At 49.8% G+C, this 24,072-nt stretch overlaps 1 protein-coding gene across 1 annotated transcript; it reads right to left on the bottom strand.

Annotated features, from left to right (window-relative positions):
- Window positions 1–221: 221 nt before the first annotated feature.
- On the bottom strand, window positions 222–22,841 carry TEKT3 (tektin 3). Its single transcript, XM_075170109.1, has 8 exons — window positions 22,407–22,841; window positions 7,304–7,918; window positions 6,664–6,747; window positions 5,066–5,136; window positions 4,673–4,816; window positions 2,743–2,965; window positions 1,684–1,838; window positions 222–599 (listed from the first exon to the last, which is right to left on the bottom strand). The coding sequence occupies exons 2-8, from the start codon at window positions 7,880–7,882 to the stop codon at window positions 383–385; spliced, it is 1,473 nt and encodes a 490-aa protein (XP_075026210.1). The 5' UTR covers window positions 7,883–7,918; window positions 22,407–22,841; the 3' UTR covers window positions 222–382.
- Between the last annotated feature and the right edge of the window lie 1,231 nt (window positions 22,842–24,072).

Genomic DNA, 24,072 nt, shown 5'->3' with positions numbered 1-24,072 from the left:
TTTACTTCTCCTTCTGCTTTTCCACATCAGACAGACTCAAAAAGAGGAAGACACGACAGTTTTTCTCCTAAAATCACAGATTAAAAGGGTAGGAATGAATCCCCATGGGTGGATTTACTCTTAGTTGCATACGAGGTATTTTCAGCTACTCTCTGGCACACCGTGAAAGAGCAGTGGAATGAGAAAAAACAAAGGAAAAAAAAATAATCCTGGTAGACCATGTAACACACAAAGTGATCATTTAATTTCTGTTCAGGGCTTTCACCAGGAAGTGAAAGTCTAATCATGTATTTTCAAAGCATCTTAGCAAAACCAGGAATGCATCCTACCAGAACTGGGAATACCTCCCGCAACAGATAACGCGAGCTTGGCTGAGCCCAGCCTAAACGTAACCCACCAGCCGCGCAGTGCTGGGAAAGGTCTTGCGCATCCCCATGCACTTCTCCTGGTCGATGAAGAGCGAGTTGGCTTTGACGGCCAGGTCATGCTCCAAGACCGACTTGGCATGAACCAGCATTTGCAGCGTGTCCTCGGCGTCCCTCAGCCGCTGCTGAAGGCTCTGGATCGTCTCATCGATTTCGTGGACCTCGTTGACGAGGCTGGAAAACAGCAAGAAACCCCCATGAACAGTCCCATCACGGGGGTGGTTTCTCGCACGGCGTTGCTGACGAGCCCCTTGGGCACAGGATCTCCCCCTTCAGCATGTTCAGCCTCACTTGGACCCCCCGTTTCTGGCAGATGCATGGGAAAGCTGAGGGCAGAGCTCCTCCGGACCTCAGCGGGGAGGCATGGTTAAGTCTGCTCTAAGGCTCTGGCAATGCGCAGCCGCGTCTCCCAGAGCAGCTCGTGCCACCGAGGAGAGGGGTGAGCGGCTGTGGTTTCCTGTTCCCGTTTGGTTTTGCGGGTTTGTTGGTTCACCCTCCTGGATTTCCCTGTGTGGGGGTCCTCCCCACACCCACGGATGCACACACAGCGAAACAGGACTGCTGGGAGAGGCTAAAGGTGAATGTGAAACAAGTGGGGGATGGAAAAAACAAGGGCATGAGAGATGCTAAACAGGCTCTGGGGCTGGGTTTAAATTGCTTTTAAAAGGCTTCACGTGGAGGCATGCCCAGAGGGCTCCCGGGAGGAGGTGTGAGGTTCGGGGTGCCTCACAGGGGGTGCTGCTGGGCACTCAGGGCAGCCGGCTCCTCCACAGCCCAAAGAGCTCACTGCATCCTTGAAGGGATGGCCAGTGTCCCCAGGGGAGGGGAGGACAGCCCTCACTGCTTCTCCATGTGGTGCACCCTTTCTTGAGGTCACCCAAAAGGAAGGAGCTAAGTGCTCTCAACGCGAACCTGCTGGAGAGTAAAGGGCTTATCCTTCAGCACTGAGCACATCCAACTGCTGGGAAGCAGGCAGGAGAGAAGATGAGGTTTACCCAAGTGGGAAAAATCCAGCCCCTCATGGGGTGGCATCAGGCTGTACCCGGCCATGGTGTAAGGCCTCCTTTGTGGGTGCAGAGCTCTCTCAGCACCCAAAGGCTGGGATACCTGCTCATTGCTTTTGATTATATCAGTGCACTTATGGAAGGACTATTTAGAAAAAAAAAAAATCATGATTAATTTTGTCATCCAGTGATGCTCCTGAGTGCTACCACCAGCAACTCCTCAAGGACCTGCCAGCCCTGCGCTCCTGCCTTACCGGAGCTGGGCAGGGTCCCGGCACAGCTCCACGTTTGGTCTCCGTGTGCGCTCGTCCAGCCGGGTCTGAGCCACTTTTAACGGAGGCCCTTTGTCCCTAATGGCTTTTCGGATGGCTTCTATGTTCATCTCAATCTGGAAGATTTCCTGCAGCGTCTGGCGTGAAAAAGAAACGTATGCATAAATTAAAAAATATATTCTCAAGTGACCACATCATTTCCCTTTTCTCCTGTCTGTCTGCAGAAAAAAACAAGTTCAATAAGCAGTCCCTGGGCTCAGACCGCTGTCACTCTGCCACGTATCGAGGCACAGATCCAGCAGCAATTTCTCTTCAGGGAAAAACCTCTCTTTGCTGTTGCTGTCACATCAGAGGAGGTTTTGGAGCCGTGATGGATCTATTGAATTACCAGCTTCCCAAAATTACTGTTTGCAGGAAATTGATCATCCATCAATAGCAACTAATAGAGGGAAGGTTTTTAATGGATCCTCATTTAAGGACGTGGCATCAGCCCGCAGTGCTGCAAGCCCAGGCTCCGCTCAGTTAATCAATACTGTGTCCAGCACTTTTCAGGAAGCTTTCCATGAGACCCACCGCTCCGAGCCAGGTGCCCATCACTGATCTCCACTTTGCTTGGCAGAGCAAACACACGGATACCCGTGCAGCAAACGCAGAGCACCGAGACTGAAAGCACGTCCTTGGAGGAGAAGCAAGCCTGCGAACCCCCCGGCAGGCACCCCAGCAAGGACTTTCTGCGGGGCAGCCGGCGCTTCTGAAGTAACTACCAGGACGCACAACCAGCATCGGCATTTTCTGCTGGAAATCCCTGTGCTGCCAGCTAGGATGCACTAGCAAAATCCAGTATCCCTTGAGATGAAATTACAGTGCCAACTCATCCTGCTCCAAGAAAGTCCCCAGTACTTTGAGTTTCAAACAGAAAATAATAACCAGCTTCTTGGGGTGACCGTGCCTCCGCTCGGGCCAGCTCTGCACGGAGGGTCCCGCTTCGGAGGTGCCGCTGGGAAGTGACAGTGTCACACCGAAAGGGAGGGCTTCAGCTACCTTGGCCAGGTGGGTCTGAATCTTGCTCTTGGCGTCGGCTGTCTCGGCGATGCGGTTGGTGAAGGCGACGTTCACCCCGTTGAACTGGCGCCACATCTCGTTGGCCGTCACCACCAGCAGGTTTTCGATGTTGTCCCGCAGCTTGGCGGAGGCTGCCCGTTCGCTCTGGGAGCGGAGGATGTTGTCGTCCGTGAACTTGGCCCACGACTCCGGCACCGAGATCCTGGGGGGGGGAAAAGGAGAGGCCGCCGGTAGCTGGGTGTGGGCAGGCATGGACCCTGCCAGGGAGCAGCGTGGATTAAGCACAGCCTTAATGGGAACCTACGCTCTTAATCTGACCACATGAAAGTGAAACATCTGGACACCATTTGTTCAGTAACGCTTATCAAATGACGACATGTCCATGAAGACGACTGTGATACTTAGGAAAGCTCAGACAAACAAAAGATTTCCCCACAAAAAAGAGAGCTTTCGATCAGACCCCATATTTACACGTTTGAGGCATTTAAGTGCCAAGTGATTCACAGCTTCACGACAACACAGAGATTGCAGCCAATTCATTTTGCTCACAACTTCTCTCAGTTTCACACTAAACTGAACGAGCATTAGATAATATTCGATTCCCTGTGTGTGCATTCAGGAGGAAGTTCACGCCTGTGCAGTAGTCCAGAACAAGGTCAACAAAAGACTTAAATACCACATAAGCTCCATTTAAAACATGCTGATCCTCGGCACATTTTACCCCCCTCTGAATTTTAGCATCAACTCTTTGCAATTCATTTGCCCGTCTAAATATGCCTGAGCTCTGCTGTGAATAATTCTGCAAACATTAGAAAAATTGAATCAATCTATGCCCCTCCATAAACTGCATGCGCCTGTGGGAGCAGCAGATTTATTCCCTCAGCCCTTTGCCCCTCAGGGCATATCTCCGCGAGTGCTGGTTTAGGTCACCACTCATTTACTGCAGAGCCAAAGCCGAATTCCTGACACCCAAAAGCCGTTGAACTCTATCCCAGGACCACGCTCTCAATTTCTTTATCTTCTGTGTCATTTCGGCTCCCTGCCAGGCCCTCTCCATGCTGGGGTGAACCCCCCAGACTTTACGTCAATGAAGAGCACTCAGGCAAGCACTGACACATCTTTGAAAATATGCATAAACTTAATGAGCTGTGCAGAGGTGCTGCACTGAATTCATTTTCAGGCTAATCTCTGATATAATGTTTAATTAGGTGGGACTCGCTTTCACCCTCTGGATGTTGGGCACCCAGCTGAAAGCAGAGGCTTGTGCTCCCTTTATGGTGAGCAGAGAGAAATGGCCCCTCTGAGGTGGGTGTCTCCGGGCAGGATGGATGTGCCATGCAGAGACACCTGCCTTTAGAGTGGGCTGGGGACCACCAGCTCCCTGCCAGGGAGAGGCACCGTGCATCCCGGGACTACAAGAAGGACATGGAGGTGCTGGAGCGTGTCCAGAGGAGGGCAACGAAGCTGGTGAAGGGCCTGGAGCACAAGTCTGATGGGGAGCGGCTGAGGGAACTGGGGGTGTTCAGCCTGGAGAAGAGGAGGCTGAGGGGAGACCTCATCGCGCTCTACAACTACCTGAAAGGAGGTTGTAGCGAGGTGGGGGTCGGTCTCTTCTCCCAAATAACAGCGATAGGACGAGAGGAAATGGCCTCAAGTTGTGCCAAGGGAGGTTTAGATTGGACATGAGGAGAAATTTCTTTCCTGAAAGAGTGATCAGGCCTTGGAACAGGCTGCCCAGGGCAGTGGTGGAGTTCCCATCCCTGGAGGTATCTAAAAGACGTGTAGATGAGGCGCTTAGGGACATGGTGTAGTGGGCATGGGGGTGTTGGGTTGACAGTTGGACTCAATGATCTTAGAGGTCTTTTCCAACCTTAATGATTCTATGATGTGCCGCCCGGTGTGCACTCACGTGGCATCGACCCGCTCCACCCCTCGGTAGTAGCTGATGCCGTCGGAGGTGTTCCTCAGGTGGTGGCACTTGTCGTCGATGCGGTGGGCCGCCTGCTTGTTGACCAGGTCCCTCTCCAGCTCGTGCTGGGCCGCCCTGTTGGACCTTCAACACACAACCAACAGCCGTCGGTGGGGATGGATGGGTGGAACCGCTTCCTCCCCATCCCGCTTCCCTGCAGCTCCTGCTCGGGCAGCTATGTCCTCCCAGGAGCATCACTGCCCGCTTCCCACGGAGCCTGCATGGGTTTTACACCTGTGGTGTGTGGGGAGAGGTGGGGGTCTGCTGGGGGTTCACATCACAACTGCAAATGCACATCAGCCCTACGGCATCGGATAAGGAGCTCCTCCTTACGCGAGCTGGGCTTTCGCCTTATCCAGGTACCGCTGCATCCTCTCCTGGCACGACCTGATGACGTCGACTTCCTGGGAAAAGGCAAAACATGACCCCATCAGTGTCCACACTCAGTCGTCCTGGTCACCCTCGTCCCCTCAGACCTCTCCAACCCCAAGAACTTGCCTGCTTGTCTTTCTGCCCAAAGCAAACAGGCAGGGAGTGGAGAAAGTGTCCCCCAACCCCAGCGCACTGGCTCGTGCAGCTGAGCCTGCGCGCAGCGGCCGGGAGGGGACAGGAGGGTGCTGTGGCCGCAGCCATGGCCTTTGCATTCACTTTCAGGGTGGGTTGATACGTATTTTTTCATCTTGACGTCAGTGTCAAGTGCTGGTTTGTTCCACTGCGTGGACAGGGACAGATCCTGACCTGGCAGAACCAGGCATAGTGGTTCCCTGGACCAGCCTCAATCCTCAAATCAGCATCTGCTCCTTTTGCTCCCAAAATCTTCTCCTCCCATGCATAGGGGACAAGAGGAGATGAACTTTACTTTGGTGTAAATCCCCAGTCGTTTCTAAGAAACATCCAGCTCCACTGGAGGAAGACATGGGAAGTCACTTGACTTCAGCACAAATCTATGGCGTCTGTGAAGCCCCAGCTACTGGAGGCAGGTGATTAGTGCTCCAAATCCAGTAATTTTTAAGCCCTCCTGTCTGCAGGAGCCAACTGAAAAGCATGGCCTAAATGTGTCCTAAAAACTTAAAACCCAAAATGCCACTATGGAGATACCAGCTCTGATTATTTTCCTAAAATCTCATGACCTTTAAACTAATCTTCTAATTTTTTAGGACCTGACTCATAAGAAAAAATCTTCTAATGGAGCAGTGGCTTCACAGTCCCAGGGGCTGCGATTTCCTTCCCAGTTTCACGATGCCTGTGCCGTGATTGTATGTCGCTGTATCCTGCGTTAGGATCCCATCTCGTCGTGTTTGCTTTGTATTCGTAATTTAAAGCAGACCATGTAAAGGCAGGCAGGAGTGCATGTTTTTATGATTTCTATAAAATACATTGCCCAAGCACACATAGCAGCGGTCCTACTGCGGCCACGCTGCTCTGAGCAAAGCAAAGCTGGGGGTAGATGGCATATCTTTTATTAGGCCAACTAATATAGTTCGGAAAACCAGACAAGCTCTCGGGCACATGCCGCCTTCTGCATATCTGAATGTGATATATATATATAGATACATGTATGTGATATAGATATATAGCTAAATCGTATGTATGTGATATAGACACATATAGATCTGTTCCAGCAGGGCTCTGAAAGGCAGGACAGCCTCACAAACTGCTTGAAGAGGGACAGAGGACCCCGATATTCTACACAAACACACAGCTGATATTCAGCTATTCCTTCTTCTGTAAGGGCAAGTCTTACCCACGCCGCGTGGGCATGCTGCTGCGTGGGGGAACGCCGTCCCCTGGCCCAGCAGGTTTTGAGGGTGTGAAGAGTTTAGCACCTCACCAGCACTAAGGAACCAGTTAAGGAACGGGGCTGCAAAACTTGTTCAGGACAGTTTAGGTAAAAATAGCTTTAACACATGATCTGTGTTGCCCAAACTTACCGTGAAGAGCTGTTTCTCCACGTCGTCATGGACTAGGTCGATGCCCATTCTCTTCTCCCGGTGAAGCAAGCACTCCTGAGCAACCTGTTGGAGACATGCCATCGCTGCTGGCTGCAGGGGCAGGGTTCCCTATAGGGATGGTCCCCATCTCAAGTAATGTAAGAGAAAAGAAATTATAGGTGGGCACAGAGAGGGCAGCACGGGGAAAAAGTGCCCAGGGCAGTTGGTTTAGCTGACAACGAGCAGCCGAGCTGCAACATCAGCATTAAATCAACGTGAGGGAGCACACGTGTCCCTGGTGCAACCACAGCTGAAAACAAGGACCTGTGTCAGGCTTGGTGCTGACCTTGCCAGAGCCTCCTAGTAAGACATGGGCTTTTGTCTCCCAAACCAGGATTTGGGATATCCCGCTTATAAAAATATTTGGTTAAGCAAATACTGTTCTGATGTGCTCAGCATGTGCTGATAGGGGATGCAGCAGATGGCAAGGGATTTGTTTATTACTAACTTAACTAATGGTCTCTTAATAAAAACTTTCTAGACGTTACGGAGCTGTAATGAAACTTAATTAGACATTTGAATGGCTGCAGATGTTTCAGCAGTAGGCTACAGCTTGCAGCCCACCGGACACAGTCCTTACCTGGAGAGGGGCCTCCGTCTCAGCCAAGGCTCTTTCCAGTCTTTTCTTCATGTCTGTGAGTGCGTTGGTCTCCCCGATCATCTCATCCAGCTCACGGCAGAGCTCCGATTTCCAAAATTCAATATCATTGACACGTTCTCCCAGGTTTTTGGTGCTTTCTACTTGTGTTTTCTTTGTCTGCTGATATTTATCCTGAATCATGCGGGTGGTATCGACTCTCAGACACTCTGCATTGTGCCGGGAAGTCTCCGACTCTTTGTAGTTGGTCAGGTTGGACCTGTACCAGTCGTCAGGGGTGTACCGGGTGAATAGGGTTGTTCTGTTGGAAACAAAAGGAAGCATCTTGCTGGGCATTAACCCCTGGGAGCTTTTGGAAAAGGGAGCCAAAGTTGGGTTGATGGCAGCTGTTTTATAGTAGGTGCTGGGCATCCAGGGGAGGCTGAAGCTCTGAGGCAAGGGGTAGTAAGGAAAACGGTTCTTATAGCTTGAAGCCATGGTGCTGATGGCAGGCAGAAACTTGGTAGGTGTTGATCTTGGATGGGCATACGTTGCTGTTAAGGGAGAGCCAACCAACTCCATTCTTGAACGCTGCTATTCAGGTACGCGTCCTGCACGCTGGAGACAGAAGAAGACAACTCACTCAGTAAGCTCCTGCACTTGCGTTACTTCTTACAGCAACACACGCAACTTATAATAAGAGCAGCGATGGACACAGCACCCACACATCGCCTGTACAGGCCTAAAACTCTTGAAAGCAAATCCCTTCTGACAGCATCCCAAGCATTTGTATATATAAGGATTTAACTTTGTGGTTAGTATCTAGCGTCAGGTCTTGAAATGCGGAGAGAAACGAATCCTGGCTGCTAATGAGAATGACAGATATTATGCCTTCATTTTCCTTAAATCTGTCAATCCAGTGAAACTGTAGTTGCTGATTCTCTGCCGTTCATTTGTTTCTTTTGGCCGGTGTATCTGCTGATCTTATAGTACTCCAGATGTAATTTTCTCTTTAAAAGTTCCATTACCAGCCCCAATAGCTTTAGGACACACAGCTGCTACCCACCCAGCACGATTTGTGGGTAAGGGACTCCATCCTCATCACCTCTATCCTCACTTGCATTAAATGCTCGACTGAGGAGTCTGCAGGTGAGCTGAGTTTTGCAGGACTATATACAAATTTGAAAAACCCCCCACCTATTTCAACCTAAAAAGAACAGCCATCTCTTGACTTGCAAAGGAAGAAAAATGTCTACGGCTCACCCGATGTAAAATAAATGCGCTTGGAAAAGAGATATCCCACAGTGTCTTTTCAGAGCAGCTCGTAAACACCAGCCTTGCAGTAGCCCTAGGAGGAACGTCCACACAGGAAGATTTTGCTACCAATAACTGCGTTCGGCACTGGGGATGTTATTGCTCTTTTCAGATGGAGGTTATCAGTCAATTGTTATCAGAAATATAACGCAGAGGGACACCAAATGTACCTACCACACCTAACCTGAGGACAAACACTCAGGAAGGTATGTTGTGCTTGGTATGAAGCTCTTGTAAGGTTACAAGTGTCACCCACTGGCAGGAATAAGTCCCTATGGCTGTTGTGGCCAGCTGCTGTGTGGCAGGGACGTGTCCCTCCCCTAACACCATCCCGTCCCCACTGCTCCCAGCCTGGCTTAGAGCCCCAGTGAAAGATTAGGACACCAGTGTGCTACAAGATCCCTGGATGGGAGTGGGGTTGGACACGAAGCATGTGCTAAATACCATTTATGACAGCACGAAATCAACTTTAAAAATGGGATGTTTGCATGAAATAAACTTGTTTTTATTCTAGAGCAAAGCATCCACACAAGCAATCCCATGACTCGAGGTTTGATTGCTCCTCCTGGGCTACCCTGATGAATCTGCATGTGTAGGCGAGCTCAGAGAGCTTATTTTTAAAACCATAAAAGCCTTGGGAAATAGAGTTTCTTTCATTTTAGTCACCTCTGCAACAAGGACCGCCTCTCTCTACCCAAGGGCAGGACCAGCGAGACACGGTTTCCTCCTGGAAAGCTTAAAAGGCGATAGACGGGAGGCACCCAGAGCCAGGCTGTGCGCTGCTGTCACTGGACACCGGTGGTAACCCTCTTTAATGCCAGACGCTCACAGCCCATTGACTCTCTTGGAGCTGTGCCCGTTTACACCAGGTGATGAGCAGACAACACAACTCATTAAACTGCACGTTTTCCAACACCTAGCTATGGGGACAGGTGACCTAAGAGACTTTTTGGGTCACCCGTGCCTGTAACGGTTTGATGCGTTCGGATGAAGTGCCTCAAAATGCAGTTATTAAATAAACGAACGGCGAACGCAGGAGAATAACAGATCCTTTCGCTAGGGCAAATTGGAGAAAAATAGGGATGAGTCAGAGGGGAAAAGTGCACAGCCTGCAGCTGGGAAATCATTGAACTTTGAGGACTGTATTTTCAAGCCTTGCCCAATTTTGGCCATGCTGGCATGGGCTGCCCCAGTACCTGACTTGAAAGCAGCATAGCTGCGAGCACCGAGTCTCGCCCCAGGATCCAGCCTGGCCGAAGAGGCTGTGGGATAGGCAGCGGGAAAATCACACCCTCAAATTTAGCAAAAAAACTTTCGCAAACACGACCCTCCGAGCCAGTTTGGCAGAACCGAGGACGAAATGTCTGTGCTCAGGTCCAACAAAAACCACTGTGTGTGCCGGTTCCCACAAACCAGTCACTTCAGCCCTTTTGTCCCTCCTAGGGATAAACGACTGCACTTTCCCTAGCTCTGTGCCACTTATTTATACCTGAGAAACAGCATTCAGAGGGTGGGAGACGGCTTTCCTGGCTCCCACCCCTGCAAATAAATTATTCCCTTTCGGATACTGACAGACACAGGCTTAAGAAAGGGAACAAAAAACTTGGGAATGGACCGGGGTTACATTTCCCTGCATTTCCAGCTGAAATAAATTCCCCTGCATCCCCCTCGGGATAAGCCATCCCAGGGTGACACTTTCTGCCACCCCTGAACATGGACACACGACAGGAGCCCCCGACCACCTAGTTTGGGTACATTTGGATGATATGAGATACTGGGGGGGATTAGGAGAAATACCTGCTTTTTTAGTCCTCCCCTCCCAGTTAAAGTACATACTCGCCCTTAGCTACCTGGGTGTGGGGTGCGCTGCGGGGGTTTGGGGTGCCCGGGGGGGTTGCTACTCACGGCTGTGCTGTTGGGCTCGGTGGCAGCACCACCAGGTGCTGCAGCATCCAGGTGCCCTCAGTGACACAGGACCAGGGGAGCGTTGCCACGGGCGCAGGGCGCTCAGGGTTCTGCGCGGGGCAACTCCCTGCAGCCGCTATGGCAACCTGATGCAGCCATTGGGCAACCCAGTGCTCTCGATGGGCAACCCGCTGACACCTCTGGGCAAGAAAATACCCTCACACGGCTTCCTAGTTCCTGCCCTGGACAACCTACTGCCCTTGCTGGGCTACTTTGTGCAGCCCCTGGGCAACCAGGTGCAGCTGTTGGGCAACTGTTGAGTGGCTGGACAACGCTTAGTCATATGATTTATTTTTAGGTAGTCCTGCAAGGAGCAGGGAGTTGGACTCGATGATCCTTACGGGTGGGTCCCTTCCAGCTTGAGATATTCTATGATCCTACGAACTCAGTGCCCTCAGCGGGCAGCCCAGTGCTCTTGGTGGGCAACCCAGTGCCACCACTAAGCAACTCCGTGTAGACTCCGTGTAACCTATTGCCTTTGCTGGACAACTTGATCCTGTCCCTGGACAACTGCCGGTCGGCAATCCAGTACAGCCCTTGGGCATCCTAATGCCACCCCTGGGCAATCAAGTGCTACCCATGGGCAAACCAGTGACCTTGTTGGGCAACCTGGTGCCAGCACTGGTGCTCCTGGGCCAGCCCGTGGCCAAGCGGAGGTCTCACTGGGGTACACCAGGGTGGGGGTGATGGCACCCCAGGTGAGGAAATACACGGTGTCCCCAGGAGCCCCACCACGGCACAGCCTCATGCAGCACCATGGCATCGTGCACCAGTCACCCGGTGACATCAGGAATGTTTCCTGGGAGAAGGTCCTTTCCCAGTTATTTCAGGCTTTAAATTGAGAAAAGGCACTGGAACAGGAGGAGCCCGGTAGTGCCGGCGGTTAGCACAGCCGCTCTGGCTAACCCAAGGACATTTTTCTCCAACTTTTGAAAACGCTCATCAGGTCTGCTGTAAGGAGCTCTGTGTCCCACTTTATCCAGAAGAAACATTTTCATTTACTTCATTTTACCACTTTGGATCAACCATCAGCAATGTGGATCGTTCATCACATGTTCAGTCTGATACATCTGCATTATCACAGCCTTTTTCAATTTCTTCTTGGTTTCCCAGCTATTGCAATTGCAGACTCAGACTGTACCAAAATGTTTTATGGCTTCTCGTGAGTGCAGCGACACCCTGCCCCACCGCTCCTGCTTTCTGTGCTCACACACACACACGGAGCTGGCCTCCATGAAAAAGCCATGCCTCTGCTGCCAAAGATCTGACATAAAAGATAACTCAAAACTGTTTCACGTATACAAAGTTTAGCACGCTTTGATTTCACTTTAAACACGTCTTGCTTTAGCTGGGTAAAGAATCAACTTAATCAAACTGAAATAAAAACTTCAGCGTGCAAGTTGCTTTTCTATAGCTAAACCAGATAAAATAATTCCAACTAAAGCAAGCCAACCTCTGCCCCTCGGACCAGCCCCGCTCTCTGGTCCTCGCACGCTCCCAGCCTCCACCTACGCCTGCTCTCGCTCCCTGCCCGGAGCTAATTTTGTTCAGATGAATCACTGCACAACGAGGGACACCACTAATTGTCGTAGGCAACCACATCATTTTTTGAAGTATTTGCTAAATTAAGCAATAATAATTAGATAATATTGCAAATGGCCCACGGGTGCTCTGCAAAGCACGCAGACCAGGGACTTTCTGGGGAAGCACCCATGAGCACCGTGATGCAGAGGGACAACAGGAGACATCAAAATCGATGAAGCTTTGGTCCCACCGTAGCGTCTGGAGTGGCTTTTCAAGTGAAGGGTTAATGATGTACCTAAAAAGCTGCAAAGACATAGAAAACTGGCACAGGTAAAACAAGCTATGTGACTCTCGAGCAAAAAGTTGTCAACTGCATGCAGTAAATGGTCCCCAAATCCCTCGTGCTCTGGGTACCAAACCAAATTAAGTGGACTATTCACATCACCTTCACTTACTCAAGTAATTAAACCATGTCCCTTAATTGTGACTACAACTCCAACAGCAGTAAATTCACTAAAATTACAAAACTACCACTCCCGGCTCTGGCAGGGCACATCCAGTTTGGATGGACACGCGAGAACACAGTTTGTCCCAAAGCCTCAGCCATTTTAGCTCAGAATCAAACAAGAAAAACCAGGGTGAAAACGTGAGGCTGATGTTAAGCAGGGGTGCCAATTTTCAGCACATCAGCCCAGGTTCGCCTATTTGACTGAACTGGAATTTCAAGGGACACATTTGGATACCTAAGTACAAAATCTGCTGCCAAAAGCTGTCACTCTGTTACAGCTCTACATTCTTGCTGTCTATTAATATAGCATTACGCTGGATCATAAGCTACCCTTCTGAAAATACCCAGATCCAGATCTTTTATAGCATCCGTCATGAGTCTACGTGTACCCATAACATTGCCCACTCGCAGAGTTTTACACCACTTTTGAATATTCCTCTCTCTCCTATAAACACCGTACCTGCCTGAAAGGGATCAATTGTCCATTCATCAGCAGAATAATTTTCAAAAGTCGCCTTAATTAATGAAGAATTAAAAAAAAAAGTTAAACTGCGTGTGGTTCATCCCGTGCTGTGACGCCGAAGGACAAGGATGCTCACAGGCAGCGCATGCTCCCGTCTTGCCCAGGGCTACTTTAGGGATTTAAACAGGCTTCAAGATTTTATCTATTTATGAAACCAAGGCTGGCTCTTAGGGACGAGCTGACACGCAGCTGCAGCCGTTGGCACGGTCCTGCAGCAGGCTCCATCTGGCCGGGAAACGTGTGAGACTTTCCAGGGTTTTACTGGGTTTCCCGCATTCTGGTGAAAATTATGAGTTGACCATAAAACACGAAGGACCAAGGACTCTCGAGGTGAGGCCTGGGCTGCTTTGAACTCTGCACGTGGCCAGTGGAAAAAGATGGTTATGGCCATCGCTGAGCCCCCCGCTGCCACAGCGGCGGCTGGGACTGGCAGGAGGAGGGCTGGGGGGTTGGACACCGAACCTGGAGGAGAGGAAGAGGAGGTTGAGCAGGTTGGCAAGGAGAAAGAGCCAGCTTTGGACATGGGCAGCCACTGGAGATCATCTGGGGTTCTCCCCTCCTCTGCCAACAGCCCCTTGAAGAGCTTGTGTCCTTTTTCCGTGGTTGGAGAAGCTCAAGTGTTTGTGCCAGCTCCTCCACAGTCCCGTGCAGCACCTGGAAGTGCCACCATCCCGCTGGTTGGACTTCTTAGAAAACACAGCTCCCCAATCTGCTGGCAGGCACCTCTCTGTGGTGGACAGCTGAGTCCCAGCAGGGCAAATACCCACGTATAAATAGGGGGCACTGCCAAATTCAAATTTGTGGTCAATTCCAACTCATTTAAGTCACTTCCTTGGTATCCTTGAATGGCTACACAAATGCAGTCCATCAACAGCTTGCCCCAGCAGGACCTGACTCTCCTCCTTTGCTCTGGTTTAAGGTGGGATGACCTCTGCGATGTCCATGAGCCTGTACTGGAGTAAATACAGCGTAAGGTGGTGAGGGTGGTGAGACACTGGAAGAGGTTGCCCAGAGAACTTGTGGACGCCCCATCCCTGGAAGTGTTCAAGGCCAGGTTGGATGGGGTTTTGAGCAACCTGGTCTAGTGGAAGGCATCCCTGACCATGGCAGTGGGGTTGGAACTAGATGATCTTTAAGATCCCTTCCAACCCAAACCATTCTCTGGTTCTATGATTCTAAGGTAGGGAAGAATCAGCCCACAGTTAATGCTGCAATGCAGCCGGGACTGTCCGCACGTGTTGGCGAAGGCTTGAGAAACCACCTCTCGTCAGCACATCCGTATGTGCAGTCCCGTCCTGCGCTCGGTTCTGACACAGGAGCTATTCATAGAAAAACTGTTAAAAATGCATGTTGTGAAACCTTTCCGTTCTCTGAGGTGGAAGGCTGCTGTATGTATCCTGTTGCCCTGAAAGAGGCATGAGCAACAGTCCAAATATTTTGCACAAATCGGTGACAGTTACCTAAGTGAATCATTGCTTATGTATGTGTTTCGTGTGCATTTTTTTTTTTAACGTTCTTGAGGGCGTTAGTGATTGTTTCCCCAGAACCTGTGTTTTCTGCCAAAATTCACATCTCCTTTTCCACCCTGACTTTTCTATCAATAAACTCAGGGGATACGTTTGAGCCAACTGCAAGTGGACAAGGGCAGGCTGCAGCGAGGGGAGGCAAAGCAAAACCTCTGCCCTGTCCTGCCCACCACCCCCTCATTTCCCTGGTGCAAAGGCAGGGGGGGCCATTCCCACCCCTCTCGTACCCTTGTCCTGACGGGGTGAGCACGTCCCACCTCCAGCCCTGCCTCAGAGCTGAGGGATCCGCTTTCGTCTGCAGGAAGACATTGCACCAAATTTCTCAAAGGCACTGGGAAAAAGATGGAGTTAAACCAGCGAGACCCGCTGTGTGGAGACGCAAATGCTATTTTACGCTGACATACCTCTGTCCTCACCCAAAATTGCCCAGGAGCTCAGGATGCTCAGGAGCTACACGTGACATGTAATAGCAGCCCACTTGTCCCAGTTTGGCCCGTGGAGGACATGCTGAACTGGAGCCACCTCACCTAAGTTTAGACATTGCAACCTAAATAATTTTCCTTTCCAGTCAATACGAAGAAATAGACCTCTCCAGAGGCCATTATCTGAACTATCTTAGATGCTTTTTTTAGGATTAGGCAAATGGTGCAAGGGAAGGTGCATTTCTTCCGTGTCCCGTAAGAGATGCACAGAGTGATACCCAGACTTGGACGTCTAACTGATCCAGGACAGATGAACCCGGACTCTCTCGAAAACACCCTTAGTCCTCCAGCAAGGCCAGGTCTACTGAAAATCTACCCTTGAAGTTTTGGTTTCCAAAGAGATCAAGCACGGAATATTGCCTCTAGACTAAGATGATCTTCACCTCCAAACATAAAGCTCTTAACGAAGAGAGAAACCAATAAAGACATCAAAAAGTAGACTGGCAGATGAATTATTCAGTCTAACCATAGTAGCATTTGATTGAGCTTTCCAAACAATAAATGTGGCATGAATAAATCATTCGAAATCCCTCCTTGAGCTCTCACGATGAGTCACAACCACCAAACCACAGACGCTCAGGGCAGGCTGCTCTGCGCATCCTCAAGGTTAAGACACAGATAACTCATGTAATCACAGCAATCGTGATCTCAGAAAATTTAATAATTTACTAGTGATGTTCTCAGCAGTGCCCAAGGAACTATCAGAAATAAAAAACAAGTGATTTTGGGGAGAGCCTCCCTGTAGCCACTTCAATACACCATGGGCTTGCGGGGCACGGGGTAGGTGTCTAGATTTTGCTCTCTATATTGGCCTCACCGCAAAGTCCAAGGCTGTGGGGAAGGTGTGCTTTAAATTGCATCCAGCAAGCAAAGGGGTTGCTCACACCATAAAATTCAATCGACTACACAAATAGGCGTACAAGCAAGCAGGAGACAGTCCTACCCACACCCACTGATGCACAATCGTATAAAAGGTCTAGATATCGGCACAAAAAAAGATGAACGCACGCCCAGAGCAGAGGATGCAGAGCACCACACCACATCTCCGGCTCCCTGGGACCTGCCAGGAGCCTGACGGGAGTTTTGTTCTTCCAACCAAGTTCACACAAGGTCACATTTTGGACCTCCCTGGCACACACAAAAGGCCTTATAAAACCGTCCCCAGTTAGTTTTCCTTTGTATGTCCCATCTTCTGTGGCCCTTGATTTATCAAAGGTGCAACCTTCCTTCACCCCAGGGGCTGACTTCTTTCCAAGGAGGAGGCCAGGCAAAAACTGCTCGGAGCTGATGGCACTGTGGTCCGATAACTAATGGAGCGGGAAAAAGGGAAATGAAACCACTTTCTCTATATTTGCCTTGAAATATCCCACCCGTGAAAGCATTTAACCATGTGCTGTTTATTAACATCACAACCAGCCCGGTTATTTCAGTGCAATTTAAACACAAACTTAAAATTGAACCCTAGCATCTGAGATCTGCTGAGTAGAAATAGATGGCTCGCGTGATTGATGCTACGCACATGCTTTTGTGCTTAGCTGAAGTGAGTTATTGGTGGCCTCTCCATGCTCTTATACACTCCTCATTTCTGAGCCAGATGTGAAAGCAATTAGCACAATGGGAAGACTATCTTTAAGTCTGTGGGGCTTTTTATAGGTTAGTGTTTATTTTTGGACTTACTTTCTTGAGGTGAATTTTGGCAGGCTGCTCAAGGACTGGTTTATGTCATGACTGGCTATTGTTTAAAGTTTTTTATTGCTTTGGCAAGGGCTTGGGTTAGAAAGGGGAGGGGAGAGTTACTGTATGGTTTTTTTCTCTGTCATCGTATTCAGGCTACTATTTCACAGACAGCAAAAAGATCACAAAGCCGATAGGAACGACCTCAGCTTCTGCCTCCTCAGGAAATAGCGAGGGCTGAATGCAGTCCCGTTGTGGAAGTGCCCAGAAAGCTTGTCTGGGAAAAAAAAAAACCAGTCTTCATGGAAATTGCTTTTAAAAAGAAAAAAAAAAAATCTCTTTCCTCACTTTTCAGCTCCCCTTGCAGCACTGCCAGGGTGCTCTTTCCATGGTCATATCAATACTCTTCCCCGTGGCAGTAAAATTCAGCGAAGGAGGGATGCGCCTCTGCACCGCCCCGTGGCACCAGCCCTCGCTTGCCTTTTGCTGCCGCTCAGGACACAACCAGAGAGGAACCTTTGCAGCAGAAAAGCCCCTGGTTCCTGGGCTGCAGGGCTTGCCTACACGGGGATATAATACCCAATAATCCCAACAGGCCAGCTACCCCTGGAGCGGCCGTGGCTGGTCCCTAACATACACAAAACACGCTAAGTGCTTGTGACTGCATTTTATTTTAAAACACCACCCAGACTGTGCTTGGCTGATCTAACAATTCTGCAAAGAGATCGCCTACAGAGTTACTTCTGCTAAAAATGAAGCAGTAATTCCACGTTTCAGTATCGCTTATTATTCAGAATTGCTCACGGGATTGTCTAACTCCAGGTGAAATTTCCTTTTAGCAGATTTGCCACTGAGAGCTCTGCTAAGTATAAAGTGCGTGCATTTAAGAGCCATTTCGATATGCGATATGAAAAACTCCAACTACATTTAGTTGCTGGATATGGATCACAAAGCAGCCCACCTCGCTCGGCCAAATATTAGGCTGGAATTGCAGCCTGAATCTGAACCGTCTTTTCCTTTCAGAAAATTTGGCTTTCTCACCACACTTGTGACTGGCTCTTATAGCTGTCCCAGCCCAAGCCGGGATGCCAGAGATGGATCCGCCAGCGAAGTATGGGATGAATTTGGATCCTCTCCCAGCTGCAGCCTGTGACGCTCAGGGCCCTCGGCGGTTTAGGTCAGCATCGCTCTCTGGTTTCCACACATCAGCAGCCGCTGGGGTTTGAGGATTACGGAGGAGGTTTACTACTTCAAAACAAAGGGAAACCATTTCCATGCAAAGCTGACAAATAATTAAGACCAGCTGTGATCAGATTAGGTCCTGTAAATTATTTGATATTGTTTGGTAGATTTTTTTTGCTAGAAAGGGCAGATCAAATTTCCTAATAAACCCCCCTTTTTTCCTACCCCTGCGAGCGTCTTTCGTTGTGCACGTCCCCCCTGTGACAAGCCAGCAAGAGGAGCGTTTCTTTTCTGCCATGCCCTACCGCAGACCTTTAGAACTATCATTAAGATTTCATTACGTAAATATTTTGCCTGATACTTTATCTCATATTACATGTAATTTTTATCCTTGGAACACTGTGGTCCACTTAGCCAGATGGAGTACGTGGTGCCTGCTAAAGAAAATGGAAAAGCAGGGTTGAACTGATGGATTTCTCCCCCTGCAAGTGGCAAATATTTTCAAGCAGTTTAAGCAAAAGGTGTTTTCTGATTATATCGCGAGCAGCCTTCAGAAAAAGCTTAATTCTGGCATGTTTTGGAGAGACGAATGTTGCTCAGACTAATAGCTAAGAGGATGAAAGTCACTGAGGTCTCTGCACACTGAACCCTCAAAAAGGTTTGCTCCAAAAAGCTCCTATGGGCCATTTTGGCTTGAGGTTTGAGTCGACAGCTGGGATTTTCACCTGCACCCCCAAAAGTGATGTGCCAGCCTCTCAGTTTTCCTCTAAATCCCATGGCTTCTTCCCGAATCTTGCCTTACGCAATTATAATACAAGACGCAAACGCTTTGCATCAGTCCTGGGACACGGAGGAGGGGGAAGAGCAGCCGGGGAACGAGCAGCCTCCCCAGAGACGCAGCCCACGTGCTTTACACACAGGTACCACCAACCCGAGGACAGGACTCCTTATTGCCACAAATTCCCCAAAGCCACCTCTCCGTTGGGCTGTGGGTGAGCAGTAGGATTTGTTCTGCTGCAGCTGCAGGGAGCTCTGCAAAACCCATCCCCAGGGGTTTGCCCCGGGGTAAATTCCTTCGGGCAACCGGCTGGTGCATGAAAAGATCTACGATGACGCCAAAGCCCCTTCCTCCAGGTACCTCCCCCAGGCGGATGGAGGAAGCTGTGCCAGGTATCTGCACACCACGGGGGAATCATGAGGGTATCCTCATGGAGACAAGCTCCAATGCTGGTGCTGGAGCCTCAGCATATACCTGCTGCACGGGTCCTTCAGTCCTCGCTGCTCAACTAAATAGAGATTTGCAAGCGGGGACTCGTCCTCTACCCAACACAGACCGGCTGTGTGGTAGACATCACCCATTCTGGTCTTCAAACATATTTTTTTCCTAACCTGTATTAAAAAAACTGCACATAAATGCTTTCTGCCTGATACCACGCAGCACTAACAGAGACACAAGTCTCTCCACGTAGCAAGACACGGATTACTGATGTTAACAAGAGCATCCTGCAGCCTCTTGCTTGCTGTTTTGCACCCACTCCACGGCAGCTTTTCCTGTGACCTGAGAGCCAGGCTGGGCTTTCTCAGTGTCACCAACAGTCCTCGAAAAGAAAGGGTTGGACAGAGATGTCCTGCACCCAGAAACTCATCACACAAATGAACCTGAGGGTGGGCAGGAGGGACCCTGCTGCTGGTGAGCCCGATCTACCTTCGCCCGTCGGCTATACAAAGCAAAACAAAACACCCTGATTTTACCTTAGAACAATGAAAATAGATTAAAAAACCAGATAAAAACAATAAAGCAAATAATAACCACAAGAGATTTGCAATAAATCACGAAAGCCGGAAAAGTACGCCAGGAAATTTGCATTTTCCCACCCTTTGCCGAGAAATGTTTTCGTGATGTGCTCACCCCGACCGTCTGCAATCACTTACAACTATAGAAGCCGAAGCACCTATAGAGACCAGTAACACTTGAGAAACCAGAAACAAAACTCAGGGCTTTCAGCGGGGCCACCGCTCGTCTGAGCGCAGCAAGACCTGAAAACCTGTGATGCTGGTTTAGCAGCGATACCTGCTGGGGCTGGAGCGACGGGCAGCGACTCCTTAAAAAGAGATTTCCAGGCTAAACCGAAAAAAAAAGTTTATCCTGAGCCAAGTAGCTATAAAAACCCAGCACAGGAGTGCGGGGTCACGTGCTTTCTTGTGGAGAAGCCCTTCGCGCCCGCTTTCAGGGACAAAATATAAGGAAGAGAGACAGAAATACTGGGAAATAAAGAATTTATCTATTGTTTTGCAGGCTACAGCTCTGCCTGCAGATAGGCTTGTGCGAGGCTGGAGACCATGAGCACCGCGTTATCCCACCTCGGGGGTGAGGAGGGATGTTCTTCAGGAGCTCAGGAGAACGGAGAGATTCCCGAGTACAACAGAGGCATCGGTGAATAAAACCTGGGCTCAGAGCAGGGGAAAAGTAAATGGTGGGTGGCTTGGTGACAGCAAGAGCCGGGCATATGTGCCGTGGTCGCCCCGCTGCCGTACGGCTCTGCTCCCTCCGACCGCATGTGCTGGTTCTGGGTTTTTTACTTCATCTTCTGGGTGATCTGCAAGGGAGACGTATGGAGGTAAAACTGACTGATCTCCTGGAGATGATTCAAATAAACCCGGGAAAAAACGGGGTGGGGAAAAAAAAATATCAAAGGCGATAACCTGGCACTTTCATGTCCTTGTTTTCCCAAACACACTTCGGCAGCTGGGTGTGAAAACAAGGGCAGGAGCATCGCGTGGATCAAAAACCTTTAGCTGCTTCAAGGATAGCACTTATTCCTTCGGCACAGCAAACTCCGGCTGGCGTCACCCTCGCCACCGGCACCCAGAGCGAAGATGCCCCAAAAGGCCATTTCCATCACTAAAACGAGACCTTTGCATCCACGCGGAGGGGAGAGCTGCAGCCCCAGGACCCACCGGCGAGGGTGGACCTCCTCCGCTGACGGGCGCGCGGCGTGGACTCGCGGAGGCGTGTTTGAAGCCGTATCTCGGCAGAAGTGTTTTTTCCTCTTATCTCTGCGGAGGGTTTACTCCTCGGTGTGTGCGAGCAGCAGGAAGGAGGCAGCTCGGGCTGGACCAGCCCTTCCCGCAGCGGAAATTTTGGCAGGAGCTTGGCTCCTTGGCTTGATTTTTCGCAAACAAACGCCGAAGGGTTTCAGGTTTGCAGCCTGGTGGAGCTCACATTTTTCCACCTTATTATTTTTCCCTCTTTCCAGAGCGTGCGATTCAGCTCCTAGGGGCTTTTCAGGGTTTTGTGCAAGTTATCTTTCAGATTTGGGTTTTTGTGGTTTCGTTACACCCACCTTGAGTTTTATTTGAGAAGGGCCCAAAATACAAAGTGAGTAATTGGCCAAACCCAGCGGGTTTTGCCTGGTTTTAGGCCAAGATTTTTCAACACACCTGAATACATAAATAATCTCAGTTGTAAAGCTGGACTATAAAAGCAGAGGCAGTTCATTCACTTTCTTACACATTTAACACCATCATGGCAGGGAGTGATTCTGCCCCAAAATCGCCTGTTTCTGTCCACTGAGTGCCAAGGGAGCCTGCACAACCAGCTCTACTTGCCCTGTAGACATGAACTAAGACAAATGACACCCTCCACCAGGCATATGGCAGCCCCCAAAATGTTGGTTTTAGACTAAAGATGCAATTCTGTAAAGCCCATATCACGATATGACACAGGCTCCTGAAAAACTTGGGATTATGCTATTTAGTGTTGAGGATCACCTGAGTCCAGTTATTGACTTCTGGGGAAAAGCTCAATCCAAGTGCGACACCGATGTCACACAGAGAAAAGCGTCAAACACGGTTCCGGGAGGGATGTACCAGGAACAGGTACAACATACAGGAACTGGGAAGATGGAGCTTGCACGTCCAGGAGATGTTAAGCTCTCAGCATCTGAGGGTGTTTATAACTTGTGAGATTTAAATTCCACGGCCAACATTGAAAGAAAGGACATGGGGGTGGAAGGACCTGCCTGCGCTGTAGTTTTTATTGTTTCATCAGGACTTCCATGAAAATTAGTATTTTCTTAAAGCCACAATTTCTGGGGTTGTAAGGCTATACAAGAAACTCATCTCTCGCTCCAAGATTCCTCTCTAAACCTTGTATTTGCATAAAAAATGTGACCCCAAAAGGGGACTATTAAAGTCAAAACTGTTCAAATGATGCAAATATATTTTCCAGGGAAAAGGAGGTGGGACTACAGACTCCATCCATCCAATCTCTTATTGAACTTCATGGGACCTGCATTGCACTTTTTAAACCGAAAGAGATGGCAACAAGAGTCCTCCCTACCCCAGACACACACAGCCACGCACAAAAGCCTTCCAGCTTGGTAGCACTGATCATAGGATAACTCACGGTGGAAGAGACTTCAGTAGGTCACGCCGCCCAACCTCCTTTTTCCCGTGGGATGCCTTCGCTTCTCTCTGCCAGGACACACCGAGCACGGCTGGGGCATCCTCTCCTTGCTCCAGGCTGCAGCCCTGCGGGTGCGCACCCTCCCCGGCCGCGCGATGGGCTCCGACGGCAGCGGGGTGGAGGACGCACATCCACCGCAGGGCAGCCGGCAGGTCTCTGAGGAACAGCTCCATCAACCCAAGGAGCCAGTGAGATGCCCTGGTCCCCGGTCCATTGCGGTCCTCGGCAGCTCCGAGCCACCTCGATGGGGTTGGATGCTCCGGGGGCAATCACCCGCGGTCAGAATTGAAACCCATCACTTTGCAATTACAGCCTGGCCATTTAGGGAAAGCACTTCTCGTTTTCCCCGACCCTTTTTCCTCCTGACGGCATCCTGCCGCGCGATGGGGAAGGGCTATTCTTAGAGACGTCTATTTTGGGTTGGAACGCTGGAATTAAGATCCTTCCTTCCTTTAAAGAAAACATGCCAAACGATATTTAGAAAGCTTCACCCCAGTTTGAAGGCTGTATTCTGGCTGCCGAGTGAAGCAGATTTATTTGTTAGCTTAACATTTACCGGGGGCTGTGATGTGCCCGGCCCCACTGCCCCAGCACCAGGACCACCCAACCACCCTCCTGAGGCTCTGGGAAGTCGGGTGATATTTCCTTTAATGTGCCGAGTAGCTGTCACAGGGTTTATTCGTTCCCTCTTTCTTGGCATCGTTTTGTATCGGCTTTGAATAGATTTAGTAAAATATTTTCCATCAAAACCTTTTTTGACAGAAAACGGCTTTTGGACACAAAGGAAACTTTTGTGAAGAAGAAAAATTAAACTAAAATCTGCTCAGCTGATGTTGGAAACCTTTATTAGAAACCCAAAGTTGTTTTCCTCCTTGAAACGTTTTTGGGAAGGTACTGCTGATGCAAAAAATGCTATTTTTTCAAGATGAATACCAGTTTGTTCTGGAATTATCAGAAAAGTTCTTATGCAATTATCACTCCTGGATCAGGAATCGCTTGTGAGTGGGTGAATCTGATAGCGCAGCTCCCAGGCAGAGCTGGGAGCGGACCCTGGGGACATCTCTTCTTGGCTTTACAGCAGCGTTTGCTGCCCCAGCCCAGGTCCCCTGCCTCCTGCAGAGATCAGGCAGGAGGCTGGAAGAAAGAGTCCCACCGACTGCTTTTGCCTCCAGGCTGGACCACGCTGTCCCAGGCTCAGGCACCGCAGCCTCCGGGCTCCCCTACCCCATCCTGGGGCAATAAGGCAACTCTGTTCCTTCTACATAACAACACTCAAAGCTCAAACCGAGGATGAAATGCACGTTTCCCCCCTAATGCAGGTTTCCCCCAGGGCTACAGGTTGCCACAGGGCTGTATGGTAGATGTTCAAAGGTGTCTCGAATGCCAAATTAAATGTGGCTTTTCACAAGTAACAATGCAGTAAGATTTCTGGAAAAGTGTATAAAATAATACGTATTCCCCTCGCTCTGCAAGTCTATTATCCCGAGGACCTGGAAAGGTTGCTGGTTTTATACAGCAGCTGACATAGCCACAGGACTCCAAGATCCGGGGGCTTGAAAGGAACAAACCCAAACATCTCAGTGCTCACCATAAAATCAAATGAGCT

Source organism: Calonectris borealis, chromosome 20 (genome assembly GCF_964195595.1).
Source record: "Calonectris borealis chromosome 20, bCalBor7.hap1.2, whole genome shotgun sequence".
Taxonomy (NCBI): Eukaryota; Metazoa; Chordata; class Aves; order Procellariiformes; family Procellariidae; genus Calonectris; species Calonectris borealis.
Note: the sequence above shows the minus strand (reverse complement) of the source record. Positions and strands in the feature narration are given on the sequence as shown.